Source organism: Chlorocebus sabaeus, chromosome 1, assembly GCF_047675955.1.
Source record: "Chlorocebus sabaeus isolate Y175 chromosome 1, mChlSab1.0.hap1, whole genome shotgun sequence".
In the NCBI taxonomy this organism is placed as follows: domain Eukaryota; kingdom Metazoa; phylum Chordata; class Mammalia; order Primates; family Cercopithecidae; genus Chlorocebus; species Chlorocebus sabaeus.
Window position 1 is genome coordinate 48,719,830 of NC_132904.1, and position 26,007 is coordinate 48,745,836.

Consider the following 26,007-nt stretch of genomic DNA (forward strand, 5'->3'; position numbering starts at 1 on the left):
GGGAGCCAAGATGTAGTAGCCTTAAATCTGAAGAGCTACATGTTTAACATAATGCCGTGAGGCTTTGAAATAAGATACCTAAACTGGGGAGATGCAGCTTTTAGAATATATAACAATTAGACATTATTTTCTGACCATGGATACTAAATACTGTTTTTGAAAGAAAGCACAGAATGCAAAGCAGGTGAAAGGGCAAAACCTCTCAACATTGTACAGTACTAGAAAAGAGGCAAACTTGTTTCTTCTAGTTCTTTGTTTAAAAGAAAAAATAAAAGGGAAAAAAGTCAAGAGAAAGGAAAACCATTAACCACAGTTTGGTGGAAGCAGCGACGAGGCAAATTCACAACGAAGTTACGTCTTCGGTATGCTATTAGCATCTCAGAAAAGAGATTTGGTGGATTTTTACTGAATTTTCTCAGATTGCAGATTTGGAATGAGGTTAGAGGTGGGTGGCTGTGTGGGTACCAGCACACCACCAGAAGTGAAAAACAAATTCTTCTTGGCATACATTTGCTCCCTGTCTGATCATAGGCTCTCTTCTGTTTAGCAGGTTCAGGGTCACATGCCTCCGCTCATGATCCCAATTTTTCCACATGACCAGCGGACCCTGGCAGCAGCTGCTGCTGCCCAACAGGGATTCCTCTTCCCCCCTGGAATAACATACAAACCAGGTAAGTAGAGAGGGATTTAACATTCTTTTGGAAATGCTCAGATCTACATGTTTTTGCTCAGTACTCCAACAAACACAGGAGCATGTGAGGGAACTATGAATAAAAATATCATAAAAGCTTATTTTAAAGTAAAATTAGAATTGGGAAGAGCGGGCATTGTAATAAACTAATTGGTTGCTAAAAACTTTTACTTTCTCTTCTTCCACTTGAATTTGTCTTGAATTCACAGATAAGATACTACTTTCCCTGGGGACTACAATGTTTTTGTCAGCTCTCTCTCATACTTTTGCTGTGAATAATTGTTTTTTGGTTAAAGATCCTTTTCTCCTTGTGAGAACTGTTATACTCTGGGAAAGTGATCACATACAGTATAAAATGTTATTGTTTGTTGTCAGACTTCTCTAAGAAAAATAATTAAAACTAGACTGATTTAATTAGCTTACCACTAATAGGTAAAATTGTTTTTGATTTTCATCTAAATAATGAAGTATTCAGTATTTTTTCATTCATTTTTAAACCTCAAAAAACAGGTCATGTAACCTTGCAGTGAAATATGTTTTAAGATGATTTAGCAAATGTTATGATTTTTCTTTTTTCCTCTGAGTTTACTGGACTCCTGGGGAATTCAATTAGGTTCATAATGGTTTGAAGCTTCTTTCAGAACCTCCTTGTAAACAGGGCTTTAAATGTTTAAAGATATGTTGCCAAAGGAATCCAATGTAAGAAGATAGTCAAGTAAATAAAAGTCAACCTTAATTTCATTTGTGCATTCTTTGTAAGTGACCTCAGCTCAGAAGTAGTGACCTTGTTCTACTCATTAATAATTTCTGTGTCAAGTTCTTTTTAACATATTAACCTGATTATATTAACCATCAAATCTGAGTACAACAAATCTGCGTGCAGCAGTTTCTTTGTGTATATGTTTTATAAAGTGAACAAAGGCATTTTAATATGCTTAAAGCAATAATAAAATATAAATCACTTTACTAAAATTCTGGAGAACAGAGCTTACTAAATAGCATAAAAACAAGCCTAGTGCATTTTAGCATCTGTTTTAGTTGCTTGTTGCCATTGATTACTCTTTTGTATTTGATAGAGAACTTCCTTCTTTGTAAGAAAAGGTAGGATGTCTGTGGCAAAACACGAATGATTCAAGGAGGAGAGATGTGAATGAGATTGGCGAGTTTAAGGACTGTCTGAAAATTCCTCACATATAAATGAATCAAACTCATTACCAAAAGGTTTTTGGATACCTGAGAGAAAATTATGTCATTCAAATTGTTGAAAATTCATTTTTCTAGAGCATGATTTTTAGAACAAGTTATACTTACCTATGAAATTGGCATATTTTTTTCAGAGAATATTTTTTTTTCAGTGCAGTGGTTCAGTCTTCCTGTGATCTCTATAAGTCATTCTAAACTACTTCTTCATTTCGACTTCCTTTGGAAGTAAACCAAGTTTACTGTTCTATTCTGAATTTGAGTTTGACACTCCTGTACCAGTCCCAGAAATATTTTAAATGAACTATATGTGGAAATTCTCTATTTGACTTCAGTGTTTTCAAAGTTAAATTTATGCACATTTCAAAATCAGGTATCCATCTTATTTTCTGTTAGACGTAGACATCTTGTAACTATATTACTTGCCTAATTTTGTTGAAACAATACTGCCACTTTTCATGGAGGAAGATATTGTTATATATATATAGTGATTTTAGACCATTTTTCAAAAGTCTTCTCAAATAGCATTAATGGGATTATAATATGTAACTGAGAAAAACAGAAATTGTGACAATATTGTGCAGAAATTAGTTACTTCCATTGAACAAAGGACAGCTTAGAGTTAGTGTCCTGGGGTAACAAAGCCGTATTTGATTATGTTGGTTAAACTCTGTTGGATAAGGCAGGACAATGGGTTTGGAGATGTAGGAAGAGTTTTAATTATAAGGAAGGTGAGTAAAAAAAAGTGTTTACTTTCGTGTGACTCCTAAATTATGTCAGACAATTTAATTAATCAGAACTCTAATTCTTTCAGTATTTTGGCTAACGTAGGCTTTATTATATATGAAAAATATGTAAAATTGATTAAAATTATATGTTCTTATGCTATTAGTAGAGAAATTGCATCCTCAGGAGACTTAATCTATGCAGTGTTTTTATCATTAACATGAATTAGGTGAAGAGACTGCTATTGGACTGGAAACTGGACAAGTACAATACAACTTATTTTTGCCCCAAACTGAGCTATGGTAACTTCACTTGAAATGTATATGAGGGCTGGGCGTGATGGTGCATGCCTGTAATCCCAGCACTTTGGGAGGCTGAGGGGTGCGAGGATCACTCGAGCCCAGGAGTTCAAGACCAGCCTGGACAACATAGTGAGCCCTTGTCTCTAAAAAGATTAAAAAGTTAGTGAAGAATGGTGGTGTGCACCTGTAGTCCTAGCTACTCAGGAGGCTGATGTGGGAGGATTGCTTGAGCCCGGTAGGTTGAGGCAGCAGTGAGCCATGTTTCTGCCACAGCACTCCAGTCTTAGCGGCAGAGTAAGACCCTATCTCAAAAGAAAAGAAAAGAAAAGAAAAAGAAAAATGTATGTGAGACAACAATGACTAAAGTTTTGAAAGAAAATGTTGAATTGGTGACATAAATTTATATTCTGGTTCCCTAAACAACAGGATGAACAAGTGCTACCTTGGTCTTTATAAATTAAAAAAATAAATTTCCTTTTTTTTCCCCTTTCCATTTTCCCGTATCTGAAATGATTTCATGGTATTTCTGCCTTCAGCTGACTGAATAATTGTCTTGATTTCTAGAGAGCAAAGACTACCTTGGGGGGACGTTCACTGTTTGTTAAAGTTGAATCCATGTGAAGACAGTGTAAGCAAATATATTTAGGGTTATAGGCCTTCACTCCCTACTCCGTGATTTGAAATGTACCTATGGGCATTTCAGAGTCCCGGCATGGAGTAAACACTAGGCAAGCTCTCCCACCTCAGTGGGTTGCTGAGGGGGCATGTTGCCCACAGGGCTTGTTCAGCTCCAGGACTGCATCTTTCAGATTGTTCTCTCTAGAAATAGCTTTATTGAGTTTTAATCCCTTTTTTTTTTTTTTTTTAGTATTTTACAGGTTCTATAATTAGAGACATATTTCTTGATAGGAACTCATCATCAGAGCCCAGAACATAAACCACAGACTTTTGGTTGCTTTGCTCTTTCACATTGTGATACAGAGAGGTGCGGCAATCAAGAGTAAGAGATACGTTTGAGCACAAATGTTGGAGAAAATTAAAAGATAAAGCCTCTTTCACAGTTGCTGATGTGTATATCAGATCAAGATCAGCTTGCCTGAAAAGCAGAAATGATGAGTAGCCCCCTTCATACTTCAGACTTGACTTAGCTGACCCATTGCTTTATGTAGTTGGAATTTTTTATATGATTGCTGCTAGAAAGCACCCTTTAAGTTTCCTAAGAGGTCCTAGGAACAGGATGTCTGCCTGCTCCTGGGTCTTCCATTTACTCACTAGTTATAATATGATAGTATATGATAATAATAACAGCTAAAGCTTACTGATTGGTTACTGTGCCAAATATTATGCTAAATATTTCACATCGATTATTTTGTTTCATCCTTACTTGAACATGTAATTTAATCTTGCTGAACCTCAAATTTTTGTCATCTAAGAAATGTGTCATGATTTGTTCACTACTCAATGTGGATGTGAAAATTAAATTTGGTGGGGCGGAGCAAGATGGCTGAATAGGAACAGCTCCAGTCCCCAACTCCCAGCTCCAGCGACACAGAAGACCGGTGATTTCTGCATTTTCAACTGAGGTACTGGGTTCATCTCACTAGGGAGTGCCGGACAATCGGTGCTAGTCAGCTGCTGCAGCCCGACCAGCGAGAGCTGAAGCAGGGGCAGGCATCCCCTCACCTGGGAAGCGCAAGGGAGAAGGGAATCCCTTTTCCTAGCCAGGGGAACTGAGACACACAACACCTGGAAAATCGGGTAACTCCCACCCGAATACTGCACACGTGGGCACACCAGGAGATTATATCCCACACCTGGCCGGGAGGGTCCCACGCCCACTGAGCCTCCCTCATTGCTAGCACAGCAGTCTGCGATCTAACCGCAAGGCAGCAGCCAGGCTGGGGGAGGGGCGCCTGCCATTGCTGAGGCTTAAGTAGGTAAACAAAGCCCCTGGGAAGCTCGAACTGGGTGGAGCTCACAGCAGCTCAAGGAAACCTGCCTGTCTCTGTAGACTCCACCTCTGGGGACAGGGCACAGATAAACAAAAGCAGCAGAAACCTCTGCAGATGCAAACGACTCTGTCTGACAGCTTTGAAGAGAGCAGTGGATCTCCCAACAAGGAGGTTGAGATCTGAGAAGGGACAGACTGCCTGCTCAAGTGGGTCCCTGACCCCTGAGTAGCCTCACTGGGAGACATCCCCCACTAGGGCCAGTCTGACACCCCACACCTCACAGGGTGGAGTACACCCCTGAGAGGAAGGTTCCAAAGCAAGAATCAGACAGGTACACTCGCTGTTCAGCAATATTCTGTCTTCTGCAGCCTCTGCTGCTGATACCCAGGCAAACAGGGTCTGGAGTGGACCTCAAGCAATCTCCAACAGACCTACAGCTGAGGGTCCTGACTGTTAGAAGGAAAACTATCAAACAGGAAGGACACCTACACCAAAACCCCATCAGTACATCACCATCATCAAAGACCAGAGGCAGATAAAACCACAAAGATGGGGAAAAAGCAGGGCAGAAAAGCTGGGAATTCAAAAAATAAGAGCGCATCTCCCCCGGCAAAGGAGCGCAGCTCATCGCCAGCAACAGATCAAAGCTGGATGGAGAATGACTTTGACGAGATGAGAGAAGAAGGCTTCAGTCCATCAAACTTCTCAGAGCTAAAGGAGGAATTACGTACCCAGCGCAAAGAAACTAAAAATCTTGAAAAAAAAGTGGAAGAATTGATGGCTAGAGTAATTAATGCAGAGAAGGTCATAAACGAAATGAAAGAGATGAAAACCATGACACGAGAAATACGTGACAAATGCACAAGCTTCAGTAACCAACTCGATCAACTGGAAGAAAGAGTATCAGCGATTGAGGATCAAATGAACGAAATGAAACGAGAAGAGAAACCAAAAGAAAAAAGAAGAAAAAGAAATGAACAAAGCCTGCAAGAAGTATGGGATTATGTAAAAAGACCAAATCTACGTCTGATTGGGGTGCCTGAAAGTGAGGGGGAAAATGGAACCAAGTTGGAAAACACTCTTCAGGATATCATCCAGGAGAACTTCCCCAACCTAGTAGGGCAGGCCAACATTCAAATCCAGAAAATACAGAGAACGCCACAAAGATACTCCTCGAGAAGAGCAACTCCAAGACACATCATTGCCAGATTCACCAAAGTTGAAATGAAGGAAAAAATCTTAAGGGCAGCCAGAGAGAAAGGTCGGGTTACCCACAAAGGGAAGCCCATCAGACTAACAGCAGATCTCTCTGCAGAAACTCTACAAGCCAGAAGAGAGTGGGGGCCAATATTCAACATTCTTAAAGAAAAGAATTTTAAACCCAGAATTTCATATCCAGCCAAACTAAGTTTCATAAGTAAAGGAGAAATAAAATCCTTTACAGATAAGCAAATGCTTAGAGATTTTGTCACCACTAGGCCTGCCTTACAAGAGACCCTGAAGGAAGCACTAAACATGGAAAGGAACAACCGGTACCAGCCATTGCAAAAACATGCCAAAATGTAAAGACCATGGAGGCTAGGAAGAAACTGCATCAACTAACGAGCAAAATAACTAGTTAATATCATAATGACAGGATCAAGTTCACACATAACAATATTAACCTTAAATGTAAATGGACTAAATGGTCCAATTAAAAGACACAGACTGGCAAACTGGATAAAGAGTCAAGACCCATCAGTCTGCTGTATTCAGGAGACCCATCTCACATGCAGAGACCTACATAGGCTCAAAATAAAGGGATGGAGGAAGATTTACCAAGCAAATGGAGAACAAAAAAAAGCAGGGGTTGCAATACTAGTCTCTGATAAAACAGACTTTAAACCATCAAAGATCAAAAGAGACAAAGAAGGCCATTACAGAATGGTAAAGGGATCAATTCAACAGGAAGAGCTAACTATCCTAAATATATATGCACCCAATACAGGAGCACCCAGATTCATAAAGCAAGTCCTTAGAGACTTACAAAGAGACTTAGACTCCCATACAATAATAATGGGAGACTACAACACTCCACTGTCAACATTAGACAGATCAACGAGACAGAAAGTTAACAAGGATATCCAGGAATTCAACTCATCTCTGCAGCAAGCAGACCTAATAGACATCTATAGAACTCTCCACCCCAAATCAACAGAATATACATTCTTCTCAGCACCACATCACACTTACTCCAAAATTGACCACATAATTGGAAGTAAAGCACTCCTCAGCAAATGTACAAGAACAGAAATTATAACAAACTGCCTCTCAGACCACAGTGCAATCAAACTAGAACTCAGGACTAAAAAACTCAATCAAAACCGCTCAACTACATGGAAACTGAACAACCTGCTCCTGAATGACTACTGGGTACATAACGAAATGAAGGCAGAAATAAAGATGTTCTTTGAAACCAATGAGAACAAAGATACAACATACCAGAATCTCTGGGACACATTTAAAGCAGTGTGTAGAGGGAAATTTATAGCACTAATTGCCCACAAGAGAAAGCAGGAAAGATCTAAAATTGACACTCTAACATCACAATTAAAAGAACTAGAGAAGCAAGAGCAAACACATTCGAAAACTAGCAGAAGGCAAGAAATAACTAAGATCAGAGCAGAACTGAAGGAGATAGAGACACAAAAAACCCTCCAAAAAATCAATGTATCCAGGAGTTGGTTTTTTGAAAAGATCAACAAAATTGACAGACCGCTAGCAAGACTAATAAAGAAGAAAAGAGAGAAGAATCAAATAGACGCAATAAAAAATGATAAAGGGGATATCACCACCGACCCCACAGAAATACAAACTACCATCAGAGAATACTATAAACACCTCTACGCAAATAAACTAGAAAATCTAGAAGAAATGGATAAATTCCTAGCCACTTACACTTTTCCAAGACTAAACCAGGAAGAAGTTGAATCCCTGAATAGACCAATAGCAGGCTCTGAAATTGAGGCAATAATTAATAGCCTACCAACCAAAAAAGTCCAGGACCAGATGGATTCACAGCTGAATTCTACCAGAGGTACAAGGAGGAGCTGGTACCATTCCTTCTGAAACTATTCCAATCAATAGAAAAAGAGGGAATCCTCCCTCACTCATTTTATGAGGCCAACATCATCCTGACACCAAAGCCTGGCAGAGACACACCAAAAAAAGAGAATTTTAGACCAATATCCCTGATGAACATCGATGCAAAAATCCTCAATAAAATACTGGCAAACTGGATTCAGCAGCACATCAAAAAGCTTATCCACCATGATCAAGTGGGCTTCATTCCTGGGATGCAAGGCTGGTTCAACATTCGCAAATCAATAAACATAATCCAGCATATAAACAGAACCAAAGACAAGAACCACATGATTATCTCAATAGATGCAGAAAAGACTTTTGACAAAATTCAACAGCCCTTCATGCTAAAAACGCTCAATAAATTCGGTATTGATGGAACATACCTCAAAATAATAAGAGCTATTTATGACAAGCCCACAGCCAATATCATACTGAATGGGCAAAAACTGGAAAAATTCCCCTTGAAAACTGGCACAAGACAGGGATGCCCTCTCTCACCACTCCTATTCAACATAGTGTTGGAAGTTCTGCCTAGGGCAATCAGGCAAGAGAAAGAAATCAAGGGTATTCAGTTAGGAAAAGAAGAAGTCAAATTGTCCCTCTTTGCGGATGACATGATTGTATATTTAGAAAACCCCACTGTCTCAGCCCAAAATCTCCTTAAGCTGATAAGCAACTTCAGCAAAGTCTCAGGATACAAAATTAATGTACAAAAATCACAAGCATTCTTATACACCAGTAGCAGACAAACAGAGAGCCAAATCATGAATGAACTTCCATTCACAATTGCTTCAAAGAGAATAAAATACCTAGGAATCCAACTTACAAGGGATGTAAAGGACCTCTTCAAGGAGAACTACAAACCACTGCTCAGTGAAATAAAAGAGGACACAAACAAATGGAAGAACATACCATGCTCATGGATAGGGAGAATCAATATCGTGAAAATGGCCATACTGCCCAAGGTTATTTATAGACTCAATGCCATCCCCATCAAGCTACCAATGAGTTTCTTCATAGAATTGGAAAAAACTGCTTTAAAGTTCATATGGAACCAAAAAGGAGCCCGCATCTCCAAGACAATCCTAAGTCAAAAGAACAAAGCTGGAGGCATCACGCTACCTGACTTCAAACTATACTACAAGGCTACAGTAACCAAAACAGCATGGTACTGGTACCAAAACAGAGATATAGACCAATGGAACAGAATAGAGTCCTCAGAAATAATACCACACATCTACAGACATCTGATCTTTGACAAACCTGAGATAAACAAGAAATGGGGAAAAGATTCCCTATTTAATAAATGGTGCTGGGAAAATTGGCTAGCCATAAGTGGAAAGCTGAAACTGGATCCTTTCCTTTCTCCTTATATGAAAATTAATTCAAGATGGATTAGAGACTTAAATGTTAGACCTAATACCATAAAAACCCTAGAGGAAAACCTAGGTAGTACCATTCAGGACATAGGCATGGGCAAAGACTTTATGTCTAAAACACCAAAAGCAACGGCAGCAAAAGTCAAAATTGACAAATGGGATCTAATTAAACTAAAGAGCTTCTGCACAGCAAAAGAAACTACCATCAGAGTGAACAGGCAACCTACAGAATGGGAGAAAATTTTTGCAATCTACTCATCTGACAAAGGGCTAATATCCAGAACCTACAAAGAACTCAAACAAATTTACAAGAAAAAAACAAACAACCCCATCAAAAAGTGGGCAAAGGATATGAACAGACATTTCTCAAAAGAGGACATTCATACAGCCAACAGACACATGAAAAAATGCTCATCATCACTGGCCATCAGAGAAATGCAAATCAAAACCACAATGAGATACCATCTCACACCAGTTAGAATGGCGATCATTCAAAAGTCAGGAAACAACAGGTGCTGGAGAGGATGTGGAGAAATAGGAACTCTTTTACACTGTTGGTGGGATTGTAAACTAGTTCAACCATTATGGAAAACAGTATGGTGATTCCTCAAGGATCTAGAACTAGATGTACCATATGACCCAGCCATCCCATTACTAGGTATATACCCAAAGGATTATAAATCATGCTGCTATAAAGACATATGCACACGTATGTTTATTGTGGCACTATTCACAATAGCAAAGACTTGGAATCAACCCAAATGCCCATCAGTGACAGACTGGATTAAGAAAATGTGGCACATATACACCATGGAATACTATGCAGCCATAAAAAAGGATGAGTTTGTGTCCTTTGTAGGGACATGGATGCAGCTGGAAACCATCATTCTTAGCAAACTATCACAAGAACAGAAAACCAAGCACTGCATGTTCTCACTCATAGGTGGGAACTGAACAATGAGATCACTTGGACTCAGGAAGGGGAACATCACACACAGGGGCCTATCACGGGAAGGGGGGAGGGGGGAGGGATTGCATTGGGAGTTATACCTGATGTAAATGACGAATTGATGGGTGCTGACGAGTTGATGGGTTTAGCACACCAACATGGCACAAGTATACAAATGTAACAAACCTGCACGCTATGTACATGTACCCTAGAACTTAAAGTATAATTTAAAAAAAAAAAAAAGAAAATTAAATTTGGTAAAATATATAAAAGTTCTCTGAAAATGATAAAGCACTAAGATTGTGAGTAAAGTCTGATGGTGAAACTGAGTAAATTTAGCCCGTTAAACTACATCCTTATCCTTTGGAAATGCAGTCTAAAAGCTGAGTATTAGACTGAGTCATAGTATCCCTCTGCTCAATGACCAAAAACAATTTTACAAGTATACCTAATACTTCTTTTTTATTGCAGTAAAATATATGTAATATAATATTTATTATTTTAGCCATTTGTAAGTATATAACTCAGTGGCATTAATATATTTTCAATATCGTATAACCAACACCACAATCCATACCCAAAACTTTTTCATCATACCCAACAAAAATGCTGTAGCCATTAAATACTTCTCTCTATCCCTCTACCCTTAGTCTCTGGTAATCTCTATTCTATTATCTTTCTCTGTGAATTTCCCTATTGTAGGTACTTCATATAATTGGAATAATACAATATTTATCTATCTATATCTGGCTTATTTCGGTAAGCATAGCATTTCAAGGTCCATCCATATTGTAGCATATGTTAAAATATAATTTTATTGCTGAATAATATTCCATGGTGTATATATACCATATTTTGTTTATCTGTTCATCTGTTGATAGGCACTTAGTTTGTTTCTACCTTTTGGCTATTATGAATAATACTTCTATGAACATGGTTATAGAAATGTTTGTCAGAGTCCCCACTTTCAATCCTTTCGGATATATACCTGTGAGTTGAATTAATGGATCACATGAAGTTCTATGGCTACTGTTTTCCACAGTAGCCATGCCATTTTATATTCCCACCAGAAATGTAAGGGGATTCCAATGTCTTCACATTCTTGCTAACACTTGTTATTTTCAATTAAATTTTTTTATTATTATCCCAGTAGGTGTGAAGTGGTATCTCATTGCGGTTTTGATTTACATTTGCTTAATGATTGATGATGCTAATCATCTTTTCATGTGCTTATTGGCCATTTGGATATCTCCTGTGGAAAGTTGTCTATTTAAGTAGTTTGCCCATTTTTGAGTTGGGATTTTTGTTGTTGTTGAGTTTCAGTTCTTTGTGTACTGTGGATATTAATACCTTATCAGATACATGATTTGCAAATATTTTCTCCCATTCTGTAATTTGTCTTTTGGCATTCTTAATAGTATCTTTAGTATACTAAAGTTCTTAATTTTGATAGAGTCCAATTTATCCATTTTTCCCATTGGTGCCTGTAGTTTTGATGTTATATCAATGAAATCATTGCCAAATTCAATGTCATAAAGATTTATCACTATGTTTTCTTCCAAGGGTTTTATTTTTTTAGCTTCTAAGTTTATGTCTTTGATCCATGTCTTTGATCCATTTGAGTTGATTTTTGTATATTGTGTAAGGTAGAACCTTTTTCTGTTGTTTTACATCTTTTGCACGTGGATGTCCAATTTTCCCCACACCATTTGTTGATAAGACTATCCCTTCCCCCGTTCAATGGTTTTTGCACCTTTGTCAAAAATCAATTGACTATATATGTAAAGGTTTTAATTTTGAGCTTTCTATTATATTTCATTGGTAGATATATATACACACACATATATATATGCATATCTCTTTCTCTCTCTCTCCTTATGCCAGTACCATCCTGTTTTAATTGCCGTAGCTTTGTGGTAAAATATGAACTGTGAGCTTTCCAACTTTCTTCTTCTTTTTCAAGATTGTTTTAGTTATTGGGACCTCTTGTAATTCCATATTAATTTGTGAATTGGCTTTTCCATTTCTGTGAAATAGGTTGTTGTAATTTTGATAGGGATTGCTTTGAATCTACAGGTTGCTTTGGGTAGTATTGCCATCTTAACAGTGTTAAATCTTCCTACCCTTGAGCACAGATGCTTTTCCATTTATTTATGTCATCTTTAATTTCTTTCAAAAATGTTTTATAGTTTTCAATGTACAAATCTTTCACCTCCTTGGTTAGATTTATCCCTAAGTGTTTAATTCTTTTTAATACTTTTGTAAATGAAATTGTTTTCTTAATTTTCTTTTGGGTTGTTTGTTGCTGATGTTTAGAAACACAGCTGATATTTGTGTGTTAAGCTTATACTCTGCAACTTTGCTGAATTTATTAACTCTGGTAGCTTTCTCAGGGATTCTTTGGGATTTTCTATTTATAGGATTGTGTCATTTGCAAATACAAATAGTTTTACCTCTCCCTTACCAATTTGGATACATTTTATTTCTTTTTCTTGTCTAATAGCAGTGGCTAGCACTTCCACTAAAGGTTGAATAGCAGCAGTGAAAGTGAGCATTATTGTCTTTTTCTGGATCTTAAGGGGAAAGCTTTCAGTCTTTCACCCTTGAATATGATGTTAGTTGTGGATGTTTGTTTGTTTGTTTGTTTAACAAGCAGGGTCCAGCTCTGTTGTCCAGGCTGGAATTAAGAGGTATGATCATAGTTCACTGAGGCTTTGAACTCCTGGGTTCAAGCAATCTTTCTACCTCAGACTCCCAAGTAGCTGGGACTATAGGCACATGCCACCACACTTGGCCAGCTGTAGGCTTTTTATAAACAGGTTTCATCATGCCAAGGTCTTTTTCCTCTATTACTAGTTTTCTGAGAATTTTTATGATGGAATATTAGATTTTTGTCAGATGCCTATTCTGTGTCAATAGAGATGATCATGTTGGTTTTTTTCCCCTTTATTCTGTTAATGTAATGCTTGACACTGATTTGATCCCTTGCATTCTTGGGATAAATTCCACTTTGCCTTGGTAAGTAATTCTTTTAATATGCCATTGGATTTGTTTTGCTAATACTTTGTTGAGGATTTTTATATCTATATTTATATGGGATAGTGGACTGTAACTTTCTTTTCCTGTGATATCCTTATCTGGTTTTGGTATCAAGATAATGTTAGCCTTGTAAAATGAATTAGAAGTGTTCCTTCCTCTTCATTTTTTTTGTAAGAGTTTGATAAGGATTGGTATTAATTTTTCTTTAAACATTTGGCAGAATCCATTGGTAAAGCCATCTAGGTCAGGGCTTTTCCTTATTGAGCGGTCTTTGATTATTGATTCACTGTCTGTACTTGTTATAGGTCTGTTGAGGTTTCCTATTGCTTCTTGAGTTGGGTAATTTGCATGTTTTAAGGAATTTGTCCATTTCTTCTAGGTGTTGAATTGGTTAATGTATAATTGTTATGATTGTGTAATTATTCAGGGCTTCTTTTTAATTTCTTTGTTTTAGTTAGCATTTATTGAGCACCATTTATTTTCCAAGATACTCCCCAACCTGTGTATCTGTGTGTGTGTAATCTCATTTAATTTTCATAACAACTCTTAGATATAAGTGGTAACAAATGGTATCATCTCTGTTTTATTAAAAGAAAATAAGAAATTGATACTCAAAATAGCTAACTTTTCCAAGAGTTCCACATCTAGAAATAGTGGAGATAGAATTCAGACTGAAGTTCTCTGATTTGATACTTCATACTCTTGGGGCCTTTGTCTTAAGAAAATCTGATCTTTTGCGGTGAATAAAATTTGTTTTTTACATGTGGTGCTATGAAAACGAAATCTTGTAAAGCCACTCATTTCTGTCTCTTCCAGAGTATTTCAAAGCAGAGATATGAACTGCTATTGTAATACTTGATTATTTAAATATAGATCTACTTAGAATCAAAGCATTTCTGAGGTTCTTCAGAAAAGCACCCTAATTTTTAAATCAGAGTGTTGGGGTCCAGGAAGAAAATATGTTCAGCTGTGTAAGCTAACCTAGTTTTTTAAAGGTCAATAATTTTAACTGTGTTCTCCTCTGTACAGGGAGGCTATATCATTGATGAGCTGTCGTGAAGGCAAGAACTTTGAAGGTTTTTTTTTTATTTTTAATTTTTTATTTTTATTGTGTTATTTTTATTTTTTTTCATTTTTTCGATTTCAATAGTGGTGATTTCTGAGATTTTGGTGCACCCATCACCCAAACAGTGTACACTGTACCCAATGTGTAGTCTGTTATACCTCGCCATCCCCCAGCCTTTCCCCCAATCCCCAAAGTTCAGTGTATCATTCTTATGCCTTTGCATTCCTCATAGCTTAACTTTCACATGTGAGAGAGAATACGATGTTTGATTTTCCATTTCTGAGTTACTACACTTAGAATAATAGTCTCCAGTTCCATCCAGGTTTCTGTGAATGCCATTATTTCATTCCCTTTTATGGCTGAGTACTATTCCATGGTGTGTGTGTGTGTATATATATATGTATATATATATTCCATGGTGTGTGTATGTGTGTGTGTGTATATATATATTAATAAATATCCATGTGTTAATTGATGAGCATTTGGGCTGCTTCCATATTTTTGCAATTGTAAAAATTTTACTGCTATAAGCATGCATGTGCAAGTATCTTTTTCATGTAATGACTTCTTTTCCTCTGGGTAGATACCTAGTAGTGGGATTGCTGGATCAAACAGTAGGTCTACTTTTAGTTCTTTAAGAACTCTTCACTGTCTTTTTCATAGTGTTTGTACTAGTTTACATTCCCACCAACAGTGTAAAAGTGTTCCCTTTTCACTACATCCATGCCAATATCATTATTTATTGATTTTTTTTTTTAGTATGACCATTCTTGTAGGAGTGAGGTGGTATTGCATTGTGGTTTTGATTTGCACTTCCCTGACAATTAGTGATGCTGAGCGTTTTTTAAAGTATGATCATTGGCCATTTGTTTATCTTCCTTTGAGAATTGTCTATTCATGTCCTTAACCCACTTTTTAATGCGATTTTTTTGTTTTTGTTTTGTTTTGTTTTGTTTTGTTTGTTTTTGCTGATTTGTTTGAGTTCTTTGTAGATTCTGGATATTAGTTCTTTGTTGGATATGTAGATTGTGAAGATTCTCTCCCACTCTGTGGGTTGTCGGTTAACTCTGCTGATTATTTCTTTTGTTATGCAGAAGCTTTTTAGTTTAATTAAGTCACATCTATTTATCTTTGCTTTTGTTGCATTTACTTTTGGGTTCTTGGTCATGAATTCTTTGCCTATGTCAATGTCTAGAAGGGTTTTTTCCAATGTTATCTTCTAGAATCTTTATGGTTTCAGGTCTTAGATTTCAGTATTTGATCCATCTTGAGCTGAATTTTTTATAAGGTGAGAGATGGGGATCCAGATTCATTCTTCTACATGTGGCTTGCCAATTATCCCAGCATCATTTGTTGAATTGGGTGTCTTTCCCCATTTTATGTTTTTGTCTGCTGGGTCGAAGATCAGTTGGCTGTAAGTACTTGGCTTTATTTCTGGGTTCTCTATTCTGTTCCATTGGTCTATGTGCCTATTTTCACACCAGTACCATGCTGTTTTGGTGACTATGGCCTTATAGTATAGTTTGCAGTCAGATAATGTGATGCCTCCAGATTTGTTCTTTTTGCTTAGTCTGTCTTTGGCTATGCAGGCTCGTTTTGGTTTCATATATATTTTAGGATTCTTTTTACTACTTCTTTGAAGAATGATGGTGGTATTTTTATGGGAACTACATTGAATTTGTAGATTGCTTTTGGCAGTATAGTCATTTTTAAAATATTGACCCTACCCAACCATGAGCATGGAATGTTTCCATTTGTTTATATCATCTATGATTTCTTTCAGCAGTGTTTTATAGTTTTCCTTGTAGAGTTCTTTCACATCTTTGGTTAGGTATATTCCTAAGTATTTTATTTTATTTTATTTTATTGCAGCTATTGTGAAAGGGGTTGAATTCTTGATTTGATTCTCAGCTTGGTCACTATTGGTGTATAGCAGAGCTACTAAGTTGTGTACATTAATTTTGTGTCCTGAAACTTTGCTGAATTCATTTACCAGTTATAGGAGCTTTTTGGATGAGTCTTTAGGATTTCCTAGGTATACAATCATATCATGAGCAAACAGCGACACTTTGACTTCCTCTTTACCGATTTGGAGCCCCCATTTTCTTTCTGTTGTCTGATTGCTCTTCCTAGGACTTCCAGTGCTATGTTGAATGGAAGTGGTGAAAGTGGGCATCCTTGTCCTGTTCCAGTTCTTAGGGAGAATGCTTTCAACTCTTCTCATTCACTATAATGTTCGCTGTGGGTTTGTTGTAGATGGCTTTTATTACTTTAAGGTATGTCCTTTCTATGCTAATTTTGCTAAGGATTTTAATCACCAAGGGATGTTGGGATTTTGTTAAATGCTTTTTCTGCATCTGTTGAGATGATCATATGAGTTTTGTTTTTAATTCTGTTAATGTGGTGTATCATGTTTATTGATTTACATATGTTAAGCTATCCCTGCATCCCTAGTATGAAACTGAAGATTTTTAAAATCGATTTTATGTAATGGGGATGAGTTTACATGAGTTCATTCACACTCACTTACTTAATTGCCATTGTGACAAATTCCACAGATTTTCAGATGATTGGTTAAGGGTTTGGATGCAACTGTGAAATAAGTGAAAAAAGTAAGGTTGAGTCTTGATTCTTAGCTTTCTTAAGGGTAGAAAAAACACTGCAGATGATCTTAGAAGAAATTCTGAGGTCAAGACTCTTTTCATCATTGATCTATTCTTTGATGAGTACAGAAGGAGAAATTTAGCAGGAGAAATAACAACATAGTTATCTCAGCAATATATATTATAATCCATGCTAATTTTTTCATTTGTCCTCAGGACAAATGGAAACTTTTGTTTTATTTTTAGAATTTTAAATGTGTCACCTATTACCTGCTAACATTTACTGCAGTGTGGTTTCGCATAAAGACAAATGCAGATTTATGGCATTCCCTCGGAGTATAGAGGAATTGTAATATTTTGCTATACCAAATGCATGCATCCAGGCAAGATCTATGCTAAGTGGTATGTTCAAGTTTGCAACAGTGGTTGTGATTCAAATATGTTCATATTATAACAAGAATGGCTGTAGCTCATAAAGGTGGGCTCTACAGTTGTTTGGCAATTTATTATCATTTATGTTGCTAGCACACAATAATTTCTGAGTTAGTTAGGGATGTGTAACATATTTTTCTTCTGTTTTGGAGGCTGGGAAATGAGGTATGAGACTGAATTCCTACTTTGGGGCAGTTATTGAAGAATCTTTTGAGTCCTGTCTTCTAGTTCTGTTTTTTTTTGTTTGTTTTTTTGTTGTTTTTTGTTTGTTTGTTTTTCCTCTCTCTACTCCTTCCAAACTTTCTAAATCATTTCTTCAATGTGTTCATGTCTGAAGTTACTATCTCAGGATACTGCAACTATCCCAGTCCTTTGTCTTTCTGAAGAATGAAAGTAAATTGACAGACTTTTACCCATGGGATTTTTGGCTATTTTTAAAAGGTAGACTTTATATCTGAATTATTCAAATTAAAAGTATTCTTGCAGGAGGTAGCCTGAATCTAATGGGTTGTAGGTTCTTAGTACAAACACCCCTTCTCCTGCCATTAAATTTTACTAATTTTCTGCTTCATGTCAGTTTCTATGAAAATTTAAGAATTTATTTTCTCTCATTTAGGTACTCTTGCTGTTTTGATTCCAAAGGAATGCTGCCTATTCTGACAAGTGAAACTAATGTTAAGCAAATTTTCCATAAGTTTTAAATCCTACTTTGTCTTTGTTCTGTACTCTTAAGATAAAAGCCATCAGTTGAAATATTTACAAAGCTGGAAAACTGGATTTACAGAATGGACATTATTTTTCAAATTGGTTTTTGAAAGTTGTCTTCTTACACTAGAGGTAGCAAGGGCCAGATTACAGTAGGACATAAAGCCAACCAGTTTCAACAAGCTTCCCCTTCCATGTACAAATTTTAAAAGAATGGGTCCTCATGAAAGCATTTCAAATCCAGAGACAAATTTGAAAAAAATTGCTACAACATGTTGACTGATTCCTTGCCAAGTCAGGCGCTGAGAACTTTTTCTTGATTGACTTACACAGAGAATTAGAGCCGCATAGGGGAAACGTGTAACTTTGTTATTAAAAAAACTAAACTTTACAATACCCTTAAATCCCTCTCCCTCTTAAATTTTTCTGTTCTACTTGTAATCCCCCTCTTCTTCTGCCTCATCTTTTACCCCTCCTGCCTTTTCCTTGTTCTCTTTCTTCTAATCATTCTCTGTTATATACTCTGTTGCTCTAATGTATTCATTTTTACTTTTAATGTTGAAACAATGATATGTTATGGAGAAATAGCTTTCTAAAGATTATATTCAGATATACAGATTCAAAGAAGGATAAAAGTTAAAAATGTTTTTAAAATATGCCTGTCAGCAGTGGAAAGAAAGCTGTTTGTAGCCAGCAGGTGAGCTGGAAAGTACTATAAGGTGTGGTAGAGATAGTAATAAATTAACTGGCAAGCCAAAAACTGTAAAAAAAAAAAAAAAAAAAAAAAAAAAGCTATTTCATAGCATAGAAGCATGACAGCTATGAAAAAAGGTGTGCCCCAGGGAATTCTTTTAGAGTTTGATTTTTTTAAAAATATGTTTGACATGAAAAATGTTTTAGTACAAATAAAGCAACTGGTATTAAACTTACAGGGAGGGTGGTTGTGGTTTAGAGTTAGTATGAATAATGCATGATATTTAAAGAAAGAACAGCTCTAAAACGTTCCAGGAGGCAGTCCATGTCAATGGTTAGAATGGTGATTTTTTTCCCCTATTTTTGAAGCATCATTAATTCAGCATCGTTTTGTGATTTTTTAAAACTTGTATCTACCAAATAATTACTATTTGACTTAGATTAGGTTATTCTTCCTTCAGATAATTTAGTTTAAATATCAAGAAGATCAGTAGAATTATTTAAGCATAAAGTGACAGTCATTTACTATAAAAAATAATTTGGCCTAGTTATCTTTTTTAAAAAGCCCATATAGTACTGCAAACCAAAATCAACCTCATGGAAGGAGAAAAACAAGATCAGATATTTTGAACATTACTCCGTAGGAGACCAGCACAATATAGTGTTAGTGAATGCATTGTAGCAGCGCTCCATATGCAATCAGAAGCCAATTGTTACTGGACTGTGTACAAGCACACACTGTGCTCAATGGTCTGATGAGGTATTATGGATATGATGCAAAGAGACTGTGTAGATTAGAAGCTAACAATTTGTTAAAAGTGAAAGCAACTTAACATTTACATTGGGCCAGCTGAGTAGCATTTCATATGGCAAGCAGGATGAGTTCCCAGGAACCAGAGTCACCAGGAAAGCTCCAGGTGTTAGTGTCCATACCCCCACCCCCAAAAAAAGTTTTCTTGCTTTCCAGTTGACTACCTTTATTACTGAGATTCTTTCTAGTCTATCTATTCATTATTACATTCAGCTTTCAGTGTGGAAAGTTCATGCAAAACAGCATGATTATTATAAATGTCAAAAATGTGTGGAGGAACAGGCTATTAAAATATAGCCTAGAGATAGTACATAACACTGACTTTAAATAAGTAGCTGAAGCCAAAGTGATACTGCATTAAATCACTGATATTGTGAAATTTATCCATACGTACTAATTTTTATTTCAGTTACCACCATCATGATATGTTCCTCCTTACTTTATTTTAGCTCTTCAGGTTACTGCACACAGTTCTTAGGTCACAGAAGGTACTTCCATGTCCCTTTTTAGGAATGATCTGGAGTTAGAAACACATTAAGATATGGCGTTCATCTTTGCTGAACCATACTCAATCTTTACCAGGCGTTTAGTACAGATATTCCATGTAAAATGTGTGGTTATTTAATCAAAGCATCATCAAAATATGTCTGATAAGTGCTTAGTATGCATGATTCTTTACTAGGATCCACCAGTTCAGTACCAGAGGTTAATCCAGACAAACATGGTTTCTACACTTAGGGGGATACCAGACATTTCACAGAATACTGGAAGATAAGATTAGCTGTCCTCTTGGTCCTATCATATTGAAGAGGTTGTGTTTTTTAATTTTTAAACTTGTTTAATAAATAAAGTTTAGAATTATGAGCAGTCAATAGCTCAGAGCCCTTTTTGCACTCTAATACTCTGCCTTGCCTACCAAGCCAAAACTTTTTGTTGTTCTAATATAAAAGCCTCAATGCTTTCCCAGTGTATTGAGTGTCAGCCTGGCTTTAAGATATTTTTTTTACTCTTAAAAAATGATGTATTACAAGATTCGTAATGGAGTGAACATGCTTGAATTGCACATTTAATTTTTTTAACATCACATTCATGTTTTGCCAGTTTGCCTACCAGCTATCTGTTAACAAAAGTTCCAAGGCAGCACTGCAAGTCTGTGCCCAACTAAGCCTTTTGTTTCTGCAGATGTTTGGGCTTAGAGCAATGTTGTAAAGCTCAGGCAATCCAAGGACCATGTTTGTACTTGTCTGCTGCAATTCCCTGTGCATTGTCTAAACCTGTATGCATTGTTCTTTCCGACAGGTGATAACTACCCCGTACAGTTCATTCCATCAACAATGGCAGCTGCTGCTGCTTCTGGACTCAGCCCTTTACAGCTCCAGGTAAGTGCCAGAAGAAAAAAATGTGGGATATGAGCCAGTACTTTAGTGGAAAACTGCTAACCAGCTGTATGCTAAATAATGGCCTGAATGTTAAATAATTTTTTAAGCATAGCCCAAAAGGATTAACACCTTATGTGCTTACCATAATGCAAATAGAAGAGAAAACTGCCAGTTTCAATATTTTTAAAGGAAAAAAATCACATTATGACTTAATACTATGTATTCTCTATCAGATGAGTGAATAGTTTTACAATTTCAATGGCTAGTTGTTACTGCATACACGTTAGGTTTTTCCTTGTCAGTTTTTCATCTATGTCTCCACTTATGTCCAGATTAGCTTTTACATATAAAAATTGAAACAAAAAATGGTGTTGGATATTTTCTCCTTCTTGTGGCTCATAAAATAAGGGATTGTTATTCTCAAATTACATGATAATTATTTTGTAAATTGTGAATGCATTGCTCCTTAATATGTGTATCCTCATCCTTTCTAGGGTCAAAAGTCAGGGCATGGTGTCTTATAAATTTTGCATTGGTGTTTCTTATTTATAAAGCTAAACTTGGGGGGAAAGTGTTTTGGAAACTGATTGAAAAATCATTTACACCTTATCTTCTTCACAGTAAAGTGAGTTTGGAATAGGAATAGGTGGTCATTATACCCTTCTACTACTACCACTTGAATGGGAGGTTGACTTTGAATATGAATGTTTATTTGTATTAATAAAAACAAAAGGCTGAGATCATTAAAATAAGTCAAACATTCAGTATATGGATATTTAGAGAATATAAGATAATCAACAACTTGATTTCAATATAGTAGAAAGTTTTATTAAAGATAGTTTTCATTCGTAAAATATACTGTAATTATTTTTGAGTTTTCTTAAATAATCTACAAAATAGCATCTGGTGAAGCATTTTTATTTTCATGTTACTAATCTCTATGTGACTTGAACATAAAAAGTGTACAACTATTGTCCCATGAAAAAACATCATTTTGAATGTTTCCAATTGGATCTGCAAATAAAGAATTTTTGCAACACTTTCAGAAATTTTGTCATGAGTCATGATCCAGGAAGTCATAAAGATGTAACCCATTAAGGGCTGTGTAGCAGAGCTAGAAATTTTGCCTAAGAGTAGCAGCAACCTCACCTCTCTTGCAAACCTTCACCTTTCACACTACTAATACTGAAACCTACTATAGTTGGTGCAAGTCTAAAAAGAACCCTCACTATTATAAACCTAATTTATTTCTTCTTTTCCTATAGCTGTGCTATTGAGTATCTTCTTGAGTCAGAGGCAGAAACAAGAAATCAGTGCCACTGTTTGATACTATAACCAAATTTCTGTAAAAGAAAGAAACTGAGTCTTAAACTTTCTACTTTCTATTTTTTGATGTGGTCAATACCCTGGATTTAGAAACATGTATTCTGTTTCATGAGTTCTGACAGTATGTTTTGTCTTTTTTTTTTTTTTTTTCTGAATATGCTACTAAACAGAAGGGTCATGTCTCCCACCCACAAATTAACCCAAGGCTAAAGGGCCTAAGTGACCGTTTTGGCAGGAATTTGGACACCTTTGAACATGGTGGTGGCCACTCTTACAACCACAAACAGATTGAGGTATGAATGCTTCCATTGGTGCTTCGTTGGGCTGGGGACTGGATTGTTCAGTCATACTCTAGGCTTTTTTAAAAAAAAAAAAAATGTGGCAAACACTCAACCTAAACACAAAACTTAATCTTTCCCTTTTTCTCATTCTTAAGGAGGCTCTTCTTTTGCTCCTTTTCTTTCAGAGAATAAAGCAAATCCCAAAGCAAAGCCCCTGAATTAAGGTTGTTCTTTGCCATATCTATTCAGGCAAAAGCTTTACATTTTAAGTGTCTTCAAAACCATCTTTCTCTCCTCACTCTTTTATCTTTTCTTATGTATAGTATTGTATAGTATTTCTTTTTTTTTTTTTTTTTTTTTTTTTTGTGACGGAGTCTCACTCTGTCACCCAGGCTGGAGTGCAGTGGCCCGATCTCAGCTCACTGCAAGCTCCGCCTCCCGGGTTCACGCCATTCTCCCGCGTCAGTCTCCGAGTAGCTGGGACTACAGGCGCCCGCCACCACGCCCGGCTAGTTTTTTGTATTTTTAGTAGAGACAGGGTTTTACCATGTTAGCCAGGATGGTCTCGATCTCCTGACCTTGTGATCCACCCGCCTCGGCCTCCCAAAGTGCTGGGATTACAGGCTTGAGCCACCAAGCCCGGCCTGTATAGTATTTTTTAAAAATACTTAAACATTAAAAAATTATTTGAGCGTAGAATAACTCTGTAAATTTGATCAAATATAATTCTGCTTGTATAGATAAAACAGCTGAGGTTTGGAGAGGTCAAGTTATTTAACCAAGGCTATAAAATATTCATTGAGTCAAGGTTATTGCCCAGGATTTCTAATTCTACATACTCAGTTTTCTCAGAATGAAGTAGGGGTGGGTGCCTGGGCCTGCATGGTTGCTTTTTCCCAGACAAACTTCTGCAGTATTCTTTTCACATTTCACCTTCCAGTAGAGTCCTTTGTTGTTTTGTTGGGATATTCTTACCACTTGATAGAAGATGGCTTATGAAAACCAAGACCTTTTCTTCTACAGGAACCCAGTCCTCCTCTCTTCAATTTCATGCTTAATTCCCTTTTCTGCATCACTGGGGTCCCTCACTGGGACTATCATATTGGAGAATTTCCAGCTACCTGTTGAATTTTTAAAAAGTGGATACAGTTTACCTCAAACTGAAACACACTTTAATTCTCTGGGTTAGATATAATAGAAAATTTTATATTCTAACCTAGGATGGGAAACTCAATCCAAAAATGAAAATAATTGCATCTAGCAAGATGTACATTTAGATTTTGATGGCCCTGCTGGTCTGTATAGTTCAAACACTATGTAGTCAATAAAAGGTCCCTTTGACATTACCTTTTCTGCTGCTTGTGAATTTACCTTTTTGAAAAATTATAGGGAATGATTACTCCTAAGAAGAAGGAAGAGAGAAGACCAAAGACCCCCTTGGAAGTAGCCTAAGGTAGAATTCCAGAGCTTGTTAGCTGCCTCCCTCTTTTCTTTTGCTTTGACATAAGAGGTAGACAGGGGTTTCCACTCAGACATAATTAGACACAGACTATCAGAGTATCTCCTGTCTTCTATACAGACAAAAGAAATTTCTAAGGCTGTCTTTTGGCTGTAGAGTGAGTACCACATTTCTAGGCATTCTGACAATCTACTATGCCTAGGAGAGCTAAAAAGAGATGACTGGACATTAGGAACAAGTTTATATGTGTGATGACAATTAGCAAGCTTATCTACTTAGGACAGTGATCTTGAGAAGCTTTTAAATGCCTGGAAGAATGAGAAATCAGGTAGCCTTGGCTCAAACTGAAGACTTCCTGTCCTGCTGGACTTTTCTGTTTCCTCTCCTGGTGGACTTTTCTTTCTCTCCTATTGGACTTTCCTGTTGGACTTTTTGTTGGATTTTCTGTTGAGGTGTTGTGTTCTATCCCATCAATCTTCCCTTAGCCAGGTTTCTACCCAGTCTTTTCTTTTGCTTAATTTTTCACTTAGATCGGCTTCTTTCCCACCCCCCACTCCCAACCCCCACACCATCACCGATCCCTGATGTATCAAATCTGGCTTCTGTTGGGTTTCTGGAAACCATAATGTCATACATATGAGTGCCAGAGCTGTGTAGTGCCCTAGTGATGCTGATCTAGAAGCACAACATATGTCACGTGTCTGTCACTTTAATTAGGCTAAACAAGGAAACTATTAATTCAAGAGCCTTCATAGCTTTGCAGTTTAAATTTGGATGCTTTGATAGTTTCCTCAGTTTTTATTTACTCTTGCTGTGTTCTATTGCCTCCTATTTTTGCACCTTTTTCCTGCATGTCAGGAAACCTTTGATCTATTTGCTTATGTGGACACTGGTTAGAAAAGATCAACCTTGTTTAAAAGGCAGATTTCCCAAACTTTCCTAGTATGAGTGTAGCATGTTTATTGGGACTTCCGTGAATAGCATAGTAGACGCCCATATCTAAGCTGCTAGATAGTAACATTCTAAATCTTGAGCAAGGGTAGAGGGATATTTTAATAATATATTGGTTTATTGCTATTAAAATCTGCTTTCTTTTCTAGCTAGGGTCTTCTCCCCTCCTTTGACAAGCTAAAATGTCACAGTTCTGTCAACAAACATGATCTTGATAAAGTATTGCTACTTAGAAAACATCACAACAATATTAACTGGTTTTATTTCTAAATAGATATTCTTAGGAGGAAAAGCTTTTAACACATATACACCCCCACCCCACTGCATGTGTTACTCAGAACTGGTGCTCTCTACTTCATGTTACAGTTAATTTGTCCTTCAAAGGTTGTCATTTCTAAAATTAATGAGGCTGGGTAAATCTTAAAAACATTTGGTATATATTAAGTATACCCTGAAATTGTGTTACCAAGTAGAGACAAGTTATTTAAAATGGAAAGACTCTCCTTATATTAGCATATGCCATTACTTTCTTTCTTTAAAATAAGGAAGATTCCGTAAAGATCAGTTTTTAAAATACTACTGTGCTGATCTAAGGCTTGATTTTCTCTGCCTCAGGGGCACAATATTAGGAGAAAGAAGGCCAAAGAGTGCTATTTTTAGTTGAACAGTTCAGCAGATGCAGGCATGAATACTCATATATCTGAAGGTTGAGGGGTTTGAACCATTAATTGTGATAATGTATTTAACCCTGGGAGCAATCAGAAACTGCAACTCTAAGGTTACAATGCTTTTGACCTTTAGAGAACAGAGGGCACTTGCTACAGTAAACAATATATTATGTTGCTGCTTATTCCAATTCTCTCACCCATATAAATTTCAGGACCAGTTGCCATTTGCTTTTTTCAGCTATGTTAGCATTGGTCCTTAAGTAAGTCAAAAA

At 36.6% G+C, this 26,007-nt stretch overlaps 1 protein-coding gene across 21 annotated transcripts in view; it reads left to right on the forward strand.

Moving 5' to 3' along the window:
* Nucleotides 1-26,007, forward strand: part of SOX6 (SRY-box transcription factor 6) — a 655,459-nt gene that overhangs the window by 505,010 nt on the left and 124,442 nt on the right. For 8 of the 21 annotated variants that reach the window (XM_008005772.3, XM_037997531.2, XM_037997530.2 and 5 more), the window contains 3 exons: nucleotides 548-671; nucleotides 20,971-21,050; nucleotides 22,547-22,669. In XM_008005772.3, the coding sequence (XP_008003963.1) occupies nucleotides 548-671; nucleotides 20,971-21,050; nucleotides 22,547-22,669 (327 nt within the window). The remainder of the gene's footprint in view (nucleotides 1-547; nucleotides 672-20,970; nucleotides 21,051-22,546; nucleotides 22,670-26,007) is intronic. The other 13 variants (XM_037997541.2, XM_073018062.1, XM_037997535.2 and 10 more) reach the window with 3 other exon arrangements.